Genomic DNA, 21,466 nt, shown 5'->3' with positions numbered 1-21,466 from the left:
AGAATAGCTAAGATAGGAGGTGGTGGGATAGGATTAATGAGTTGACCATCTAGACTTGTTTTAAGCATGGGTTGACCCCTTTCACTAGTGAACAAGTCAATGGAGGCTGAGGAGGTAGGGAGGTGTGAGAACCAGGTTAGGTGATCCCCAAGCCTAGAGCCCATACTTTTGAGGTCAAAAGAAAGGGTTGACAACTTCAAAGAGGGTTTAACTGACTTTTGACTTTCTTTGACCACTCAACCAAAGTCAAAACTGATGATGTGGCACTTAGAGGGTAGAGAGCTATTTAGGATAGCTTAAGGAAGGGTTAAAGGGGTCAAGGTCAAAGCAATGGAAAGTGAGAGCATATGAAATAAAGGTTTGTTGACCTCATTTTTGTATTAGGTCACTTGGGCCACTCTTGACTCTAAATCATCAATCCAAACTCTAGGATCCTCCTAGAATCTTTACCTTAGGATCTACCCAGATCTTAGAAATTCAAACCAAAATTCAAGGCTAAAAGGCCAAGTCCTAAAAGCCTTTTTCAGCAAATTTTTAAACACTTAAAAATCCAACTTGGTCAACTCAACTTGGGTTTCATTGAACAAAGACTAAGAAATGCTTGGGCTATGATTAAGAGTTGGTTTTAAGGGATGAAATTGTTAAATGAGGTCAAATTGGTTGGATTAACCTATTTAAACCCTTTAAGGGTTAATGGGTCAACCTAAGTTGACTTGTTCAACCACTTTAATCCAAGACCTGATTTTGAGTCCAATGGATTTTTTGGATATTTGGAGTTTGATGGGTGTGGTCTCAAGGTCTGGAAAGGTCATTTGGGTCAAATGGCTATTTGGGCCCTTAATAGATCACTGGGTCAATACAGGTTGACTTGGACCTAGGGGTTATGTATGGGATCAACAAATTTGAAATGACATTTTGAATGTGTTAGGAGTGGTCCCAAGGAATAGGGAGATCATTTCAGTCAAAATGATTATTTTGCCCCTTTAGGGACTTTTGGGTCAACCTAGGTCGACCTGGATAACTAAGTTGGCCCATGGTTTGGGTTTGGGTCTAACAGGTCCCAAATGATGTTTGGGGTCATATGGAAAGGTTTCAAAGGTTGATGAGATTGAATCATATTAAATTTTGGTCAAGAGTCCAAAAATTCCCTTAAAGGACATTCTAGTCATTTTGACCTTTGGTCAATCTAGGTCAAAGTGAGTCCAAAAAAATGTAGGTTAAAGTTTGACATATCAATAATAAAGATCTCGAAGTGATCAAAGGGTTTTGAGGGGGTTTCAAGGTCAAATTCTACTGGGTGATAGGTCTAGTAACATAGGCCATAAATATTTAAAGGTTTTGCAGCCTTTAGATTTCAATTCAGTTTATGGGGTTAGAAGCATCAGATTGAGCTCAAATTTGAAGGGCTGACCCTAGAGACTTGTATTATTAATTTGCAATTGATATACTCTAAATCAGAAGTTAGTTGACTAGGTTTTCAAATGTTTGAAAAAACATAGGGAAAGGCTCTCATGACCTAAGCCCTTAGCCTTGGATTCTGATCAGGATTTGAATTGGAATGAGATCTGGATTGACTTGAGATAAAGATTAATTTGAAGTTTGGATTGATCCAAGATCTAAATTGATCTTAGAGGATGGAGTCTGGGAGAATTTTAGGATCTAGAATCTAGAAGGATTCTAGAGTCTAAGAAATCCTAGGGTCTGGGTCTAGGAAAGGTTAGAATAACCTCAAACAAAAGTGAAGTCAACAGCACTATGGCACTTATGGAACAAAATCCAAGTCCTGAATTTTCACATTTTCAGCCCCAAACATTAGATACTATCTACCCCATTCAACATTCTAAGACTCATAAGTACCAATTAACTTAAAAGTGAAGATTAGTTACACAAAATTACTTGGCTTTGATGATAGATTTTACATTATCCCTTACTTAAAATAAATGTCATCCTTGATATTTCCAATCTACATCCCAGATAATAAAAAACTCTATCAGAACAAGTCAGGATACAACTACCTCATCTTAAATGCTTTCTCCCAAGTTACTTCCTTCTTTGATCGATGCTTCCATTAAATCTTGATTCTTCGAATCTACGTGTTCTTATATTAAAATTCAGGTTCTTTCCTAGAAGTTAGATTGGGTTGCACCTCTACATTAGTTTCTAGGACTCTCTAATCTATATAGAGCATCCATTTCCTAAACAAAGACAAATGAAACATGTTATGAATGTAAGACATAAGGCCTGATATAAACAATATGTAAGTGAATTTTCCAATCCATCTCAATTACTTCAAACGGTCCATTATATCAACGGCTTACTTTGATTTTTTTTTAATCCATTATATCGGGCACCCATTATATCAAGGGCTTACTTCAAACGATCCATTATTGGGTTGACTTTTACATACATAAAATCACCTAACTACTTTAAATTATACAAACTTGTACTTAGGGTCAAACTATTTTCTTTGCCTATCTTAAACTGCTTTTAATCTTCTTCTAATAAATCTAATTTTCTTAATAGCTCTATCCACTACCTTAGAACTAATCAATCTTCTCTTTCCTACCTCAACTCAAGACAACATCATCTTGTATCTTTTTCCACACAAAGCTTCATAAGGAGCTATATTGATACTTACATGGAAATTATTAATATAAGAAAACTTAATTAGAGGTATATGGTCCTCCAAGCTTCCACCAAAGTTCGAAACACAAAACCATAATAGATATTCCAGAATATGAAAGACTCTTTCAAACAGTCATCTATATCGGGTAAAAAGCCACATTGAAATTCAACTTCATCCCCAAACCTTCCCAAATACTTCTCTATAGTTTTGAGGTGAATATATCATTTCGATTAGAAATAATAATCTTAGAGATTCCATGTAGTTTGATAATCTCTTTCATGTAGAGGTGAGCCAACCTATTAATAGAATCAATCTACCTCATTGGTGGAAAATAAGCAAACTTTTTCAATTGATCTATAATCACCCAGACTTCATCATGGCCTTGCCTAAACCTGGCAAAGCCCAAATCAAAATCCATCGTTATCTCCTCACATTTCCACTTAGGAATATGTAACAATTGTAATAATTCTCTAGGTCTCTAATGCTCAGCTTTAATCATCAAACATGCTTTACATTTAGAAATAAACATTGTTACATCTTGCTTCAATCCAGTCAACTTGAACATACACTTCATATCATGATATTTTTTTTTCTTATCTAGACGAATACAAAAAAATTTGCACTACTCATCTACATGTAATTCAAATGTCTTTCTAGAGTAAATCAAATCACACAACCCTACATATTACTCATCTATCTTTTGAGCTTCCTTAATCTTGTCCTATAATAAAAGCTAAACTATCATCTGAGAAATGATTCCAACAAACACATCAGAGTAACACATAACTTTGAACTCCAACCTCCTCATTCTGTTGATCAATGCTTACTCATAAGTAATCAAATTGGTTGTCATTCTAATTGATTTTATGTTCAATGCATCAGCAACCACATTTACTCTGTTGGATTGATAAATGATATCTAAATTATCATCTTTAATCAACTCTAATCACATTCTATGTATCATATTCAATTTCATTCTAAGTGAAATAATATCTACCAACTCTAAATCATGAGTCGAATAATTCTTCTTATGCAACTTCAACTTCCTGGATATATAAGACCCACCTTTTCACTCTGTTATAATAAACACCTCAATGATTTCAACAAAGCATCACTATATAGTTGAACTCCTATACTCATCAAAATAAATAATACAAGGGCTAACAACAGACATTCCTTTAGTTTCTAAAAGCTTTCTTCACACTCGGGTGTCCAAACAAGCAGAGTGACATTCTGAGTCAACCCTGTCAAAAGGATTACAATATGTGAGAAGCTTCTAACTAACTTCTGATAATATCTTACCATGCTACAAAAACTATGGACCTTAGTCATAGATGTGGGCCTCGGCCAATCCACTATGTCCTGCATTTTCTAGGGATCCATATGATGTTACAACCTAACCTGATAAGACCAACAGACTGGACAAGTCCTATCTTGTTAACTTGCAATTGGAAAACACTAGGATATATGCTTATAATTTTTTTTAAAAAAAATTTTTTCCAATACAAACTTTAAAATGAACTGCAAAACGCAAAACTACTTAAAAAAATCAAGCACTATAAATAATTTCATATTTAAAATTTTAATTTAATTACCAAAATGTATATACAATATTTATATTACAGTACATTGCTACCAACCAGAGTACAAAACAGAATACAATTGCTATGCCCTAAAAATTGAAAGAGGAAATAATTATACAGTCTCAGATATGATCTTAAAATTACTACTCGACTAGTTCCTTCTATTTCTTAGGCCCTAAAAATAAAAGACAAAATATATGTGAGCTAACACAGCTTAGTAGACTACATTTAAACCGGTCTGAATTCTGAAACATTCATTTATTAAGTGATTAACAAATACTAAATGCAATAAAATAAATCATTGTGCATAGCTAAATAATATAGGTTAAATTTAATAAAAAAATCTAGAAATTGTCATAATTTTAAAAACTAAGTTAGGTTAAATGCCACATAACTCGATCAAAAAAACTTTTAGAACTAGGTTGGATGCAAAAGAAGGGTTCGAAGTCACCCAAAATGGGTTTTCTCTAACTAAAAACATTCTCCTTCTCTCTCTAAGTCATCTTCCTAAAATGAATTATATTAAATGGCATAGTGGATTTAGAAATTTTAATATAAAAATTTACTCTAGTGTTGTCGGTGCCGTAGGGCACCTCGCGACACTGGCCATAGCACAACCCTATTAAACGTTGACTTAGTCAAATCATTTTTAGTTAACTACACAAACACCCATTGGCTTTGTTGTCTATAGTCACCAATAAAGTTAACACATGCTATTATGTATATGGTTGATGCACATCATCAACACCAACAACAATAACCCACCAAATTTTTCACTCTTCATTGCCACCAACATCAATGAACATTATTATAAAACTATCGCACACCATCAACATTAACACTGACGCTAGTTGACTTTATCACCTTCATTTGACACTAATATCGATGCACACAATCACTTACAAGGTCAATGCACATGTCATCACCAACACCATACACACTAACTTCATTGCTCATCGTCACCGTCAAAATCAACACATTCCATTGCATATAAGTTGATGCAAGCCTTCAACACCAACTCCAACACTAGTTAATTTTATTGCATGCTGTCACTATTAATGTTGACTCATAACATTGCCTATAAGGTTGATGCACAACATCAACACCAAAACTTATACTCATTAAGTATGTTGCTTGCCTTTGCCAGTAACATTATTACATGATATCATCTATAAAGACAATGATTGCTTTCAACACCAATATTGATGCTCATTAACCTTATCGTCGATGTCACCACCAATATTGATGCATGATATTGTCTAAAAGGATGATGAATGTCATCGACACCAACTCTTTCTCCAACATATAAACTAATATTTAGACTAAACTTCATAATATTTAATATTGTTTCCGGGAAAGATACTGTCAAGCATATCATGAATAATATCTTGAGGGAAATTTAAGGCCTCAACACTATTAAAATTTCAACATAAAGTTTATTTTCTATTGTTTATGTCAACTATATTGTATCAGTGAATTCTCCAAATATAAGAAAGTTTATCATCGACATCATACACTAATTGAATTATAACACTGCCGTTGCCAGGTCCCAAGTCCTGGATGAGAAAAGTGCAGGGTTGCGTTAGGTAGTCGACAGCCAGCATAAAACCTAGAGATGGAGTTAAAGGTAAACTTGAATTATGGAGGTCAACCTTAGAGTCTAAAGGTTTTCGCTTGAATCTTTATATAAAGTCAAGACCTTAAATGCTCTCTTTGCCATCATAATTTTTTTAGAACATTACACCACAATAAAGCATAATTTTTTATATTTATTAAATGATTTTTTATCTTCTCTTATACTAATTTTTGCTTGAAAATTCTTTAAACAAATTTAACCCTATATATTTTATTATCCTTTCTTACATTAACTTTCAAATGAATTTTCTTCATAGAATTTTGGCCCTATTTATAGGAGTGATACTAAATAACACCACTCATAACCCAAAAAAAGTCTTAATGCATTAGTACCTGAGATAGTATCGAGAAGTAGTTGTGTAATACTTAGGCTTCATTTTGGATAGCTTTCATACTGCTTTTTAAAATAACTTTTAGTACAAAAATTTCTAGAACTAGAATTTTTTATTAAAAAGCAGAAAGAAAACTATCCCAAATGAAGCCATACTCACATAAGATTTTTTTTCCTCTAAATACATTAGAATTATTTTAGTTATAAGGGAGGCAAAATGATATTCTTGAATTTATTGTTGTGACTCGAGCTCACGAGTTTTATGTTTTTGATGATAACAAATATTTTTATATCTCATAGTATTTTTCATTCTATATTTGTTTGTGTGTAAACTAATATTTCAGGAATATCATACAACATCAAACAAAGAATCAAAGCTTAAGATTGGGTTGAATAATGTTATGTTGTAAAGGTTCTATAATATTTATTGATGTAATTTTGATTTTTTGAGTCAAGCCCTGTAAGGGAGTATGCTTGTTTGATGACCATGCACACACACACTCAAGGTGGTGAGATCTAGTCAAATCCAGAAGATTAAGTTTTAAACTAATTGTACTGGACGATTTTGGATCGTCCAAGACAATCCTTTATGATCTTGGAAAACAGTCGTCAATGCTAATTTAGGTAAGATTTTAAGATTTAATTTTTATTCTAATCGTCCCGGACGATCAATAAAAATCAAGCCTAAATTGATCCTATGATTAGGGGATTACTTATGGTTAAATTTTTTAATCGATTATTCTGGACAGTTGTATATCATAAAGGACGATGTTTACCGACATACTTGATTTTCCTAAATCAACCAAGGCGAAATACAATAATTTTTCTTCTAATCAACCCGGACGATCACAATATCATCCTGGATGATCTATATAATTTTGCACTGATCGTCCTGGACTATCCTAATATCGTCCGGGACTCTTAGGTCAAATTCTACACTTCATACTGGACGATCCTGCGATTGTCCAGGATGATTTTTGACACCAAAATTGATTTTTTAGGGTTTTTTTAAGCCCTCTTTTTAAGCTCATCTTACGGGACGATCCTGCGATCATCCCGGATGATATTTGGCGTTGAAATTGAGTTTTTAAGGTTTTTAAAAGTGCTCTTTTTAGGCACATCATATTGGACGATCATGCAATCGTCTTAGATGATTTTTGCCACCAAGATTAACTTTTAGGGTTTTTAAAGCCCTATATTTAAGCTTTGTTAAAGCACTTTAGACGTGTCTTTGGCAGAAATTGAGGCTTCATTTCTTTTGGAGAAAACTTGAAGCGAGAGATTAAAAGAGAGAGAGTAAATGGTGGAGTTTGAAAGAGGGAGAAGATCCTTAGAGGGGGTTTCACACAGTTGCTTCAGCAAGCTTGCGCCTTAGTACCATCGGATTCAAGGCTTGCCTTGAGGGAAGTTTTGAGAAGAAGAAGAACTCTTTGATGTCATATAACCTAGCTACTCCGCCACGCTGAGGAAAGTGAAAGTGATTTTGTAAGGGCTTCTCCACCTAACTGTGGGGGCTAAAGGAGAGACACTGAGTTTAGTGCAATACTTGGAGAGTACCTCCGAAGAGTGGACGTAGGTCAAGGTTTGACCGAACCACTATAAATCTGGTGTGTTCTTTCCTTTATTATTTCTACATTTAATTTTCATAGTTTTACTTTCTTTGTGGTGAATTTTGGTTTGGTTTGAGTTTGTGTTTTGATTGAGAAATTTTTTAAATACCAATTCATCCCCCTCTTGGTTAGCTTTGGGCTAGTTCATAAGGGCTTAACATTCCTAATTAACTTTCATTATATACTTTCAAATAGATCCATATGACAATTATTAAACTCCAACAAGAAAGTTTTCTCAAAAAAAAAAAAAACTCATTATTAAAACAATAATAAAATAAGGCTAACCAATAGGGGGCGAATTGGTATTTTAAAAAATTTCTTAATCAAAACATAAAACTCAAACCACAATTCACCACAAAAAAGTGCGAAAAACATAGTAGTAAAAGAAAACAGAGAGTTATAGTGGTTCGGTCAACTCGACTTATGTCCACTCCCCGGAGGCGCCCTCCGGGTATTACACTAAACTCGGTGACTCTCATTTTTCTCCCACAGCAAGGCAGAGAAGCCTTTATAAAACCTCCTTTCCACCAACACCGGTGATGCAGAGAACCCAACTCCTTTTGCTTCATCCTAAAGCAGGCATAGAATTTTGATCGATTAATGAAGTGAACCCCTCTCAACCCTCCAAGGATTTGATGGAAGAAAAAGATGTGGATCAATGCTTGGAGAAACCCTTATGAAACCCCCTCACAAACTTCCCCTCATAAGATCCTCTCTCTCTCTATCTCTCTCTCTCTCCCTCTCCTCTAGGCTCTCATAGGTCAAGACAGCAGCAAAAGATATTTCCTGGGTAGAGCAACAGGTCTTAAATAGAAAATCTTCTGAATAGCTCTTTATTTAAGCAAACTGATATTATCGTCCAGGCCGATATCAATATCGTCTTGGACGATCAGCTTAATTAGCCTGAACAGTTTGGGACGATTATAAGGTTTTTATTCATATTGTTCAGGCCGATAATATAACTTCATGTACGATTAGTACAAATCGAAGAATATCATCCTGACAATCACACTGAATGGATGGCTAGACGATGGAAAAATAGCTTGATCGTCTAAGCCAATCTCACGATCATCCCGGATGATTATTTCAAATCTATGAAAATCGTTAATAGCATCGCCCTGAATAGAAGCTAGACGATGTCAATCGTTCAAGCTAACGTCCCGGATGATCCTGCGATTGTCCAGGACGATGTGATCGACTCAGTCAAACCTTAATTATTTTCCTTAATTACTAGATTAATTTAGGCATAATTGATGGACATCATCAAGGTCGATGTCTTGGATGATGTACAAAAATAAAGAATACCTAAATAGATCTGGCAACTGATTCTTTTTTATTTGAGCATATCATCTCGACCGATATGAATATCGTCCAGGACGATCTGCTTAATGACAGTTGCCTTAACCAATATGCCCTTATTAGGATTTCTATTTTTGAACAGATCATCCAGGACGATTTATGGATCGTCTCGGATGATGTTATCAAAAATAGTAAACTCTATGAAATAGTCAGAAATTCTCCCAAAGTTTGTGTGTGCAAGGTTAATTACATCAAGAACCACATCTTTTATAATAAACTCAAGATTGGGAAAAAAATTACAAACTGACTTAAACCTAGTCTACCCAATCTTGAGCTGGTTCAAATTGGAGTCTTGATCTTGTGGACCTGAAATGTTAGTAGGCAAGGAAATCATAGAGAAATAGAAGTATTTTCTATCATCAAAATTCTATTTCTTGAAATCATATACGCAACAATCTCCTCCTTCTTGATGATGGCAAACCCAAAAATAATCCAAGCAGTTCAAGACATTTTAATGGAAACAGAGTGACACAGATCAACTATTCAATAACATAATTAAATTACAGAACAAGCAATACAATTAACTACTCCCCCTTTTGACATCACAAAAAGGATGAGGAAAGTAAAATGGAAATAAAGTAGAGACTAAAAACAGAAATAAAGCTGAGACTAAAAAACAGAAACAAACTCTGTTGTGAGAAAAAGTTAAAAAATCAGAGAATGGATGGAGATGATCAGAGAAAGCCTAAACACATGAAAACATCAACTAGAAAGGAAAAATAAGATACAAAAAAGACAAGAACAAAAGCAAAACAAAGGTTTTTTTAATCAAATCTTGAATATGATAAGTTTTCCGTATGATTGAATTAAAATTTTGTAAGAATTAATGAGTTAACATCGTCGGAATCTGAAAAATTGGTAACACAACCGATCTTGTTTTTTTCCTAACTCGGACTTCTCCCAGAGAAAAACTTCTTTTGAAAACAAAGATATAAATCAGAAAAATTAATTTGATAAAAAAAAGATATCCATTCAAAACTTGGTTTCAGAAAATATTTTATAAAATAATATATCAAAGTAATTAGTTACGATCAAGAATTCTAAAATCAAGCCTTTGAATACATGAATTCTTCTAAGATTTAAAAATTTTGAAAGAGAAGGAGCTTGCTTTTGGTGGGCTCATTTTATGCCTCTTGTCAATTTGATTGGCGCTCTTTATGCATCTTTTGATTTTTTTGATACACTTTGTGTATATATATTTTTTTTCAATTTGGCAATATTGCATATCTTTTGATTTTGGCATCATTGACCATTTTTTTTTATTTAATTTTTCAAGATAGGTCCCTTTTTCAAAATTCTTAAACACTCTCAGTTATGATTATATCTTTTAGATATTAAAGAAGAAAAACTCACTCTCTAATATAAGGAAGAATGAATCACAAAACAGAATCAAAAAATCATATGATAAATGCAACGATAAGATTTCAAAAAATTTGAAGGTAAAATAAAGACTTTGAACATTATATATATAAGATATATTATTATAGCAAGATTGAAAAAGATCTCAATTACATAGTCCAGTTTTTGATTTGTGATAAACTTTTATTTGTAAAAGAAAATTACACCACTAAAGGAAATTAGAGAAAAAGGAAACAATCAACGGTGTTTCCCTCTTTAACTGATTTAGAGATGTCAAACCTTGGCTACAAAATTTCAAAAACAAAAACAAGGCATTAGATATCCGAGCCGCAACTCCAACAATGTTTATGATCTGAATGTGGTTGGGGAAATGAGCAAAGTTGTCCATTTGAAAGTTTAGATTTTACCAAACCCTTCATCATCGAAGGCCTTCAAAGTAATTTTGAAGTTGGTGTCAATTGCTATAAGGATTTTGAGCAAGCCTTGCACAATGGCGAAGAGGAGTGCAGAAACACCTCAAATGACCTAGAATCGCTCATTTCTCTCTTTAATGCACACTCCGCTCCACCATAATTCCAGTATCCCCGTGGCAAAAATGGAGATGAAGTGTGCAATGAAGATGAGGCTTGCAAATGTGTTAATATAAAAAATGAAATATTTTAGAGATAGAGCATTGAGTAAATGATAAAAAAATCATTAGATTTTTACATGCATTTATTTTTGTCTCGGACTTTTGTAGATGTTCAATATAATTCTTCAACGCATCAAATTTGAATCAATTTTAGTTCACCATCAACATTGATGTTTTTATGGACAAAAAATTGGTGGAAAGGAGCATTCATTGGATAATTTATACTTTTATGGTCCATCTTACTAGTTAATATTAACTTAAAATAATGGATTAACTTTAACAAACCAAAACTACTTCCATGCAAAACTTCATTCCAAAAACTTTCATCCAAAGAAATGACAAAGTTTATAATAAGATGAAATTAATTCAAATTAAGTCATTTAAGGCGCTAAATTAAACATCTTGAAAGTCTTGGATTCAAATGGACACACCTAAAAAGTTGAAGTATCATTTTAATCATCTATTCCATATAGATTTGTTATAAATTAGTATAATTGCTAAGAAACTTACTAATGGCATGATGAATTTTCCAGTGAGGAGGCAGACAAGAGGTAGGGTTCAGCAGGCAAGGAGAGGGAGTGAGGTGAAAGGGTAAATTATGGTGTTTATATATGAAAAGTGTTCAATCCATTTGAGATGGCCATTCTTGTAGCCATACCAAACCGGCACGTGTCTTCTGAAGAACATTTCAACTAAACCAAGAGCCCAACATATAACCTGGTTAAGTCTATCAGAGAGATTTATAGTTTCTGACCCATTGAATGCTGGCCTTTCTGGCATGCAATATACAGACCACCATCCACGGCAATGTATCTTAAAGCATGTCAATATATCCTCTGTGATTGAGCCGTAGATCCACCCCAGACGCTAAATTCAGTAAAAAGTTATAATATTTATTAACAACTCTTTAGAAAAATTAAGAGTTATACTGCACACATCTCTTTGGCTATAATTATTTTGATGTTTTTTAGTTAAATTAATCAACCCCAAGGAGTTGAATGGGTTGTTGATTGGTTTACATCTGTTATTTAATAAGATATTATTGTTTTATAAATAACACTACCAAGTAGAAAATATTGTTTTGTTAAGTAACATCAAATCTAACACCCAAAAAATTACCTATAGTCCCCATTCTATCTTGTCTTCATCGTCACAGCTAATGATGTGAATGGCCACTTTTAGTAGAGCTTCTGCGCTTGATGAGGGGGGAACTCCACCTTGCTCTATTAAAGTGGATATCACAAAGAATGCATATTTCCCAAATCTCTTATCTAAGTTCATTTGAGACATGAGCACCTGCTTGTCTTCATTAACTCCTATTCAAATTGCATATGTAGGGTGAAGTTCAAACTTGTTAACAAATGCTAGAAACTTGGATTAAAGCCAAAGCAAGGAAATACTCACCTACATCTACTGGAAGCTCACTGTCATTTATGTCAAACCTTGGCTTCTTCCGCTTACCAAGGGAAGGACAACAGTCACAGCTCACCATTTTTGGCCTTTTGGGTCCTTTAGGTGGACTGTAGCCATAGAGAACCTGATGGCAAAAGACCCAACCAATTCCCACATAAATTGGACCTTGGATTCAATCTAAACCTTTCATATTTATTTGGAAAAAAGATGACCCAAACATTAGTTATTGAATTATTGTCTATGCTGGACCTAACAAATCATCCTTGCTACATTATAATCCAGTTTGCCAAATTAAAAGTGAAATTTAGGCTGAGCTATGAAAGTGGGTTTTAATGATGTACTATGAAAAATCTTTCAAATTAGATCAAAGTGATTCATGCAACTTACATTAAAGAAAACAATATTCCTATTTGCATATCGATCATTCTTATCGAAGCCATCAAATCTTTACTGGAACTGAACATAACACACTTTCCTCCCAACCTGAGGATCCATTAAGAAACACATCGACTCTCTTATAGCCTTGATGTTGATGTAATGATCACAATCTAAGTTGAGCATGAATGGCACATTTGTGAGCACTACGGACACACGAATCTGCAACCTCTCCAGAATTAGAAAATTTTAAGCTAATTGCCATTTTTTAAATTGAAAAAAAAAAAATGAAAGAAACAACTTTAATTTGATTACCATAGCATTCATCGCACCAGCCTTCTTATGATGCTGGAAACCAGTCCTTTTTCTCTGGAGATATACACAAGACGTGGTAGTTCATTGCCATCAACGTCATGGCCGCCATTTTGACCTAGTAAAACCTATATCATGCCAGGGTGATCTCGGGTGTTATTTCCAGGCCATGGAGTTCCATCCTTCATAATCCATCCTTCTGCTGGCCCCTTAGTGGCTTTCGCCACTAATGCATTTATCCTAATCTTAAACTCTTTGTATTCTCTCTGATGCAGCAGCAGACCAGAACTATTTAGTTTGTATACATATTTCAATGAAACTTACCTCCCAAATAAATCAATTTGTTCCACATTAGCAACTTATATATTAGAACATATTTTTAAATAAAACAAATAATATGTAATCTTTTTCTCGCATCTAATTGATGAAACTCCTCATACCTTAAAATAATGGATATTTCATTTGAGTAATATTTCATTTGTTGATGTAGACAATACATAATGTAGATAATAATTTTAAAAAAATTTATCAACTTTAATGAAGAACTTAATATTATTGAAGTTAGGGATGAGAAGGACCTTCATGGCTCTCCTTTCCTTCACAAAGGTTGGTTGATGTTGTCCTTCAGGTAATCTACAATGATAACAATAATAGATAGCGACCAATAGAGTGAAATTATATAAAATTTTTGTGTGTGTATTTTTAAGTATTCATTAAGGTTGTAAAAATCGGATCGGACATAGAACCGGAAGGAGAGGTTAAGAGTTTAATGGTTCAATCAGACTCAAATCATGGACGAACCATGTGATACAACATTTATGAAAACTTTTTAAATATATGTTTTATAGCCAAAGTCATCATCAAGATTTGTGTTATGCATTTTACTTCAAACTTTGGTATATAATATATATTAGGTCATGAATATATTTATATTTTAATGAAAATTAAATACATCTAATATTGTAATTTTTTTAAAAAAATTATTAATTTTTAATATTTGAACTAAATGGAATAATTAGAAAAATTATTGCTAGAATATATTAAAACAAATTATGTTAAAATAAGCTTGAAAATTATTAAATAGGTTTCGAGAATACGATTATATATAAAATATTTTAATTTTTTAAAAATATTTTTAATTTTTTAAAGCGCACTTATATCTAAGCAATTTAGATGAAATTTTTTTTAAAGAGAGTAAAAGAGAACTATAGACCTTCAAACTAATTTAATCATAGCTGAGTTAATCACAGCCGTCCATCAGGTGAAAGGGATATACCACAAGCTTCCCGTCCTTTAAATAAGGCATCATTCTGGCTATTTCGCTCAGTCCCGCTTCTTCTTCTTCTCTTCGCTTCTCTTCTCACCGTTCTCGCTCTTCTCTCGCTCTTAAAGCTGCGGGCTGTCTCTGACGGAATAGAAATCTTACTAGGTTTTTCTTGATAAAGAAGATACTATCCTCTTCTCTCACACATTGGCCGAATCTGAAGCTATGGTACCGGACGGGTTCCCCGCCGGATTGCGAGTTTTCGTGGTCGACGAGGACTCCGTCGCTCTTAGAATGCTTGAGAAAATGCTTCTCCAGTGTGGCTATAAAGGTGTGTTTTTCTTAATCAGTTCTGGAGATTATTCAGTGCGTCTCTAGGATTCTAGGGTTTTTTTTTTCATGAAAATTTTTAGGGTTTTGACAATGCCTTTTCCTTTGTTCTTTTCAGGCTCTGTTTCTTCTCAGCAACGTTGTTTTGAATGGTATTATTTGAAAATTTCTGATTTCAATTTAAAATTATTTAATGGCATTTCTTAGAGAATCATTTCTTTATCAATCACAATTACTCTTTTTTTTAATGTGGTTAAATTTATATGCAGTGTTGTCAGTTGATTCTGAATTTAAAAATGTCATGAAAGGAATAAAATATGGTGCAATTGACTATCTTGTCAAGCCAGTGCGTCTTGAAGAATTGAAACTGATTTGGAAGCATGTGGTAAAAAAATTTCTTAATGAAAAGAAGAACATTAATGAATCAAGATCAATTGATGTCAACATTTCACATCTAACAAAAAAAAATCTAAAGATCTTGTGAGGAAAAGAGATGGATATGACGATATTGCTTTAAAAGATAATTTGGCTTCACAAAAAAGAGCTAGAGTTTCTTGGACCCCAGAGCTCCATGCAAAATTTATCAATGCTGTTAATCAGTTAGGCATAAATAGTAAGTGTCTTTACTTAATAACTCTTTTTTTATAGTTTTCACTTTTTATTTTCTTGATCTTAAAATAAGAATATTTTTCAGAGGCAGTTCCAATAAAAATACTTGATATCATGGACATACCAGGACTGACGAGAGAAAATGTCGCCAGCCATTTACAGGTTTGCTCATTAAACTAGCCTTAATATTTTTGAAGTATATGTTTTCATTTTTTTTTCATTGTTGAATGATTTTTATTTCAAATTATTTGGTTATCATTAATGAACTTTTTTGTAAAGATTATTTACTCATTCATAATTTGATATAAATGAATAAAATTATTTTCTTTTGTGTGATACAGAAGTACAGAAAAGGCTTGAAAAGAAATACAATTGAGCTTAATCAAGAAATTTTTGATAATGCTAAAATAAGAAGAGAAAGTGAAAATCAATTCGAATATCAACAATTCGCTTTAAACAATGATCTTAATGATAACAATAAGTTTGATGAGCTTGCAACATTATTAGCATGTAAGTATTTGAAGATTTAATGTTTACTTCTTATTATTGATTTTTTTTTTAATTTGTGATATTGTCATAATCAATTGTTTATGACAATGAATTCATGCAGTTGAACAAAAACAACCGCAAAATAGCTCTGACTCAGGTGCACAAATCAACACGGATTCAGTTGATGTTCCAAGTTATAGTTTGGAAGATCATTGGGGAAGCAATGCTTCGAATTTGGCAATCCTATCTGAGTTTGAGAATATGGATGACACAGATGAGCTTTATGTAGCACTTAGCTCGGTAAATAATTTTTCTTATGAAGTAGGTAGGTGAAATATGTATGCATATTTTGACATTTTTTTAATTGTTAAACTTTTCAGTTTCAATACTAAGATTGTTGCAAGGGCTCATGAAGGTACTTCTATTTGTCGAGGTACCTTTCTTTTTGTCTCAAAATGATCTTAATTTGAATTTAGTTTTAGATTTTAAAACATTTTAAGTTTACCATATTCTAATATATTATTTGTTTTTACATTCTGAACAGAAAAATCTCGATTCCTTACCAGCTCTAAGCTTTGTAGATTGTTGTTCTCTGCATCTTTGTCCAGATCATGCAATTATGATCAGAATGGTGAAACTTAATGGAGTCATTTCAAAAGTTAAAGCTTGTGGAGTCAATTCATAGTTTGTTTCTTAGTTACCAATTCAATTCTGTAATTTTGCTTCTTTCATTGCATGCTATTGTTGTTTAGAGGTTATGTAAAAAAAAAATTATGATGTACATCTCTATGTCAGTTTTTTTAATAAATAAATGAAATCATAAGCCATGCATATGCATGTTTGTTTGCATAATTCTATACTGTGTTGCTGTTGTGAATGGTGACTTTTAATTCTCCCACTGTTTACTAACCTTTTTGTAGAGATAGAGAGAGAGAGAAAAAAAAGAGGCAATGTATAGCATACTTTATTTTCTGGAAAAATAAGTTATTCCTGTAGAGAATATTTATTTTCAAGAAACAGGTCAACAATGTATAGCATACTTTAGGCGAGATATAGAGTTTTTTATCATAAATATTAGTAAAAATTGCAATGGTCCTAATAAAATGATAATTCTACCATTTCTCGTATTATAAAGCTATAGAAAGCCTTTCCAGTATTTTGTAGAAGTTGAGATTTCATTTGAGACAGCTTTTGATCACCGCTTTCAAGAAAATTTTTCACTAAGAAGTTGCATAAGAAAGTACTAAAAAAAGCTATCCCAAATAAAGAATAAATTTAATTCTTTTGTAATTTTTGTCCATAATCTTCAATGAAATATACATTCATGGCATAATAATCTCTATACAAAATGATATATTATTACAACATTTTTCAAGCATGTAGATAGAAGTTTTTAATATGATATCGTAGTTGATTTCTATATTTTATTATCACAACTAAAATTTGCATAATAGAAATGGAGTTATATAAATTTAGGCTTCATTTGAGATAATTTTTTCATTGTTTTTAAAAGTAATTTTTTAGTACAAAAATTTTTTGAATTAAAAATATTTATGCTAAAAAGTTATTTTAAAAGCACTAAGAACCAAATGAAATATTAATCCTCTATTAATTCCCGACTACAAAACAAATCTAGTTTAAAAAAATAATAATTTGCAAAGCCACCAAACTATAATTAGAAATTTGTTATGAAAAATGCAGAGGTTGCAGACCAAAGGCTCAGGGAAATGCTAGCGATATAAAATTGTCAAACAATTAAAAAAAAAGCCAACAACGATCCCTCTGTTACTTCATGAATAAAAAATGAGAAGTTTAAACAAACTAATAGAGTAAAAGAATGCTAAATTAAAATGATTTCTCAAAAGAATGTGAAAAAATGGTGGAAAAGTAGAGAAAACAAAATATCTTGGTTCTTTAAAATTTTAAGGTTTCGTTTGGGACAACTTTCTTATTATTTTTTAAAGAAGTTTTTTAATAAAAAATTTAATTTTTTTATAATAAAAAATTACTTTAAGAAGCAGTAAGAAAGTCATCCCAAACGAAGCCTAAATCTATTAATCTAGGATTATCATTAGAGAAGAGAAGGGAAAAAAAACATTAGAGAAGAATCATCTCGTTCTCACAAATGGCTACGACATGATGGATTTTCACAAAATTTTATCCACAGATAGAGTACATGAAGAGCATTAATGGGGGGTAAAAATGTGGTCTGAAAAGCACAGTATGAAAAGTTATTTAACTCTAGGTGTCTTAGACTAGGGTTTGGGTTTTACCTCAATCCAATTGATAAATTTAGTAGATATTGGGTTCTATGAACTTGTAGACTGTCCACGAATAAGTCTCATGTCTTAGACTAGGGTTTGGGTTTGGGTCCTAAGCTTGGGAGAGTTTAGAGAGAGAAAAAATAGCCAAAAGTCCAAAATAAACCCTAATTTCTCCTATTTGTAGGTCTAATCTTTGCATCAACAGTTGGGATTGAATCTCTATTCAATTAGTAGGGAAATCAGGTTATTTAGGCCATAGTTTTCAACTAGGGATCAATATGAAACCATTAAAGGCATTAAAAGGGGTTTAATTTGGCATTAATGGGTCAAATTGACCTAATTATGGCTTGGTTTGACCAAGTCAAGGTATAACTTGGTTAACCCAGTCAATTAGGTCAAGGAAGATGGCGGTCGAGCCAAGGAAGGGTTTGAATTGATTTAAAACTGATTTGGGCTTAAAAGGGCCTAATGGGTCAACCTAGGTTGAAACAGGGCCCGGGCCTGGGCTCAGCAAACTTGATTTAACCCAAGGAATTGAATGGAAGGGGTCTCAGGTCCTGGCTTGGTCAATTTGACCAAGTCAACCCCTTTGACCAGGGGTTTGGGGAAAAGCAAGGTCAACAATAGTAGGCAAGAAGAGGGAGTCAAGTGAAAGGGTAAATTGTGGTGTTTATATATAAAAAGTGTTTAAGCCAATTGAGATGGCCATTATTGTAGCAATACCAAATCGGGCTATGTCTGTTGAAGAATATTTCAACTGAACTATGAGCCCAACGTAAAACCTCGCTAAGCTTATCATAGAGATTTATATGAGCTGGCCATTTGAATGCTGGCCTTTATGGCATGCAGTAAACATACCTCCTTCCACAGCAATGCATCTTGTAGCCTGTCAAGATAACCTCTGTGATTGAGCTGTAGATCCATCCCAGCTGCAAATTTAGTAAATATTTCATTTCTACCAAAAAAATCCAAAGATCTTTTGAGGAAAAGAGATGAATATGACGATATTGCTTTAAAAGATAATTTGGCTTCACAAAAAAGAGCTAGAGTTTCTTGGACCCCAGAGCTCCATGCAAAATTTATCAATGCTGTTAATCAGTTAGGCATAAATAGTAAGTGTCTTTACTTAATAACTCTTTTTTTATAGTTTTCACTTTTTATTTTCTTGATCTTAAAATAAGAATATTTTTTAGAGGCGGTTCCAATAAAAATACTTGATATCATGGACATACCAGGACTGACGAGAGAAAATGTCGCCAGCCATTTACAGGTTTGCTCATTAAACTAGCCTTAATATTTTTGAAGTATATGGTTTCATTTTTTTTTTCATTGTTGAATGATTTTTATTTCAAATTATTTGGTTATCATTAATGAACTTTTTTGTAAAGATTATTTACTCATTCATAATATGATATGAATAAATAAAATTATTTTCTTTTGTGTGATATAGAAGTACAGAAAAGGCTTGAAAAGAAATACAATTGAGCTTAACCAACAAATTTTTTATAATGCTAAAGCAAGAAGAGAAAGTGAAAATCAATTTGAATCTCAACAATTCGCTTTAAACAATGATCTTAATGATAACAATATGTTTGATGAGCTTGCAATATTATTAGCATGTACGTATTTGAAGATTTAATGTTTACTTCTTATTATTGATTTTTTTTTTTAATTTGTGATATAGTCATAATCAATTGTTTATGACAATGAATTCATGCAGTTGAACAAAAACAACCGCAAAATAGCTCTGACTCAGGTGCACAAATCAACACGGATTCAGTTGATGTTCCAAGTTATAGTTTGGAAGATCATTGGGGAAGCAATGCTTCGAATTTGGCAATCCTATCTGAGTTTGAGAATATGGATGACACAGATGAGCTTTATGTAGCACTTAGCTCGGTAAATAATTTCATAAGCCATGCATATGCATGTTTGTTTGCATAATTCTGTACTGTGTTGCTGTTTTTAATGGCGATTTTTAATTCTATATATAAACCCAAGTTGTATTACTTAAATTGAACTTCTGCTCTTAATTCTCCCACGGTTTACTACCCATTTTGTAGAGAGGGATAGAAAAAAAACAACAACAACCAGGACATAGAATCCTCTGTTACTGTATGAATAAAAACTGTAGTTCTCAAACAAATTAATAGAGTAAAATTCTATACTGAGTTGCTGTTCTATGATAGTCTAATGTTGTTACTAATTAATGTTGTTGCTAATGTGTTGCTATTATTACGTCTGCTGCTTTGAATGAAGTTTTTAATTTTTTATCCATGATGACAGATTTCCCTAATCACATTTTGCATTCAATTGATAATGACCCTTCCACAGCACAGTTTCAAGCATTTTAATTGTTTCGAATTATCAGATTGTACAAGGAGTGTTTTTGTTCTTGGTTCTCTGCAACAGACAGATAAAATGCGTTTGGTATAGGGAATGCCAAAATGGGCTGTTTGGCTGGGCATAATGGCTTAATCTGACTTAGCAAAATACCCAATCAAACATCAACATCTAGAATCCGAGGTATACAAGGCTACCAAAAAAAATTGGATGAAAAGTAGGCTTGCTGGGATCACTCTATGTGCACTTACCAAGGAAGCCTCTATTTTCTGTAACCTTGTACAGAGAAAGTCCTATCTGCATACTTTTAACTTACTACTTCAGCACTTTATTGAATTACTACTTTAGCATATACAATCTTTTCATTTGTGCTTTTAATAGTTTTAAATAGGTTGTTGTTGTTGTTGCTGTTGTTGTTATTACATTTGTCCAACATCAAAGCATTTGTACATCACGTAAGCTTCGTTTGGGATAATATTCTGACTGCTTCTTAAAATAGTTTTTAATAATTGTGCTAGAAAGTTGCTTTAAGAAGCAAGAAGAAAGCCGTAGTCTTTGTAGTCTCACAGCATGATTCAAGCTTTAATATAAAACTATTAAAAGCAATGATAAAGTTTACTTCTTATTTTTTTTTTGTGTGATATTTATGATAATCAAATTTTTTATGACATTGAATTCATGCTGTTGAACAAAAACAACAGCAAAATAGGGCCGACTGAGGTGCACAAATCAACACAAAATCAGTTGATGTTCAAAGTTATAGTTTGGAAGATCATGGGAGAAGCAACGCTTCGAGTTTGGCAATCTTATCTGAGTTTGACAATATGGATGACACAAATGAACTTTATGTAGCACTTCATTAGGTAAATAATTTTTCTTATGAAGTAGGTGAAATATGCATACATATTTTGGCATTTTTCTAACTGTTAAAAA

General features: G+C 32.8%; 1 protein-coding gene, 1 long non-coding RNA gene and 1 pseudogene across 8 annotated transcripts; 2 read left to right on the top strand and 1 right to left on the bottom strand.

Annotated features, from left to right (window-relative positions):
* The window catches only part of LOC110111013, a 48,023-nt pseudogene extending 34,089 nt beyond the window's left edge, over positions 1 to 13,934 (bottom strand).
* A 637-nt stretch (positions 13,935 to 14,571) lies between these two features.
* Positions 14,572 to 21,014, top strand: LOC110110981. 7 transcript variants are annotated; one of them, XM_028695422.1, is made up of 7 exons: positions 14,572 to 14,829; positions 14,947 to 14,980; positions 15,304 to 15,599; positions 15,779 to 15,947; positions 16,048 to 16,226; positions 16,307 to 16,359; positions 16,471 to 16,778. In XM_028695422.1, exons 3-6 carry the CDS (start codon positions 15,552 to 15,554, stop codon positions 16,316 to 16,318), a joined length of 408 nt encoding a protein of 135 aa, XP_028551255.1. In that variant the 5' UTR covers positions 14,572 to 14,829; positions 14,947 to 14,980; positions 15,304 to 15,551; the 3' UTR covers positions 16,319 to 16,359; positions 16,471 to 16,778. The 7 variants fall into 7 exon arrangements, 4 of the variants coding, with proteins under 4 accessions (XP_028551255.1, XP_020698311.2, XP_028551253.1 ...); XM_020842652.2 differs by lacking the exons at positions 16,307 to 16,359; positions 16,471 to 16,778 and adding an exon at positions 20,477 to 21,014 and having other exon boundaries at positions 15,523 to 15,599; positions 16,048 to 16,251; XM_028695420.1 differs by lacking the exons at positions 16,307 to 16,359; positions 16,471 to 16,778 and adding an exon at positions 20,562 to 21,014 and having other exon boundaries at positions 16,048 to 16,251.
* LOC114579789 lies at positions 19,140 to 19,902 on the top strand. The gene is made up of 3 exons (XR_003700973.1): positions 19,140 to 19,302; positions 19,384 to 19,460; positions 19,641 to 19,902. It is a non-coding gene; the product is annotated as an uncharacterized LOC114579789 (long non-coding RNA).
* Positions 21,015 to 21,466: the final 452 nt, after the last annotated feature.

Source organism: Dendrobium catenatum, unplaced genomic scaffold (genome assembly GCF_001605985.2).
Source record: "Dendrobium catenatum unplaced genomic scaffold, ASM160598v2 fragScaff_scaffold_633, whole genome shotgun sequence".
Taxonomy (NCBI): domain Eukaryota; kingdom Viridiplantae; phylum Streptophyta; class Magnoliopsida; order Asparagales; family Orchidaceae; genus Dendrobium; species Dendrobium catenatum.
The sequence above is the reverse complement of the archived record's forward strand: the minus strand, read 5'-3'. Positions and strand labels throughout refer to the sequence as shown.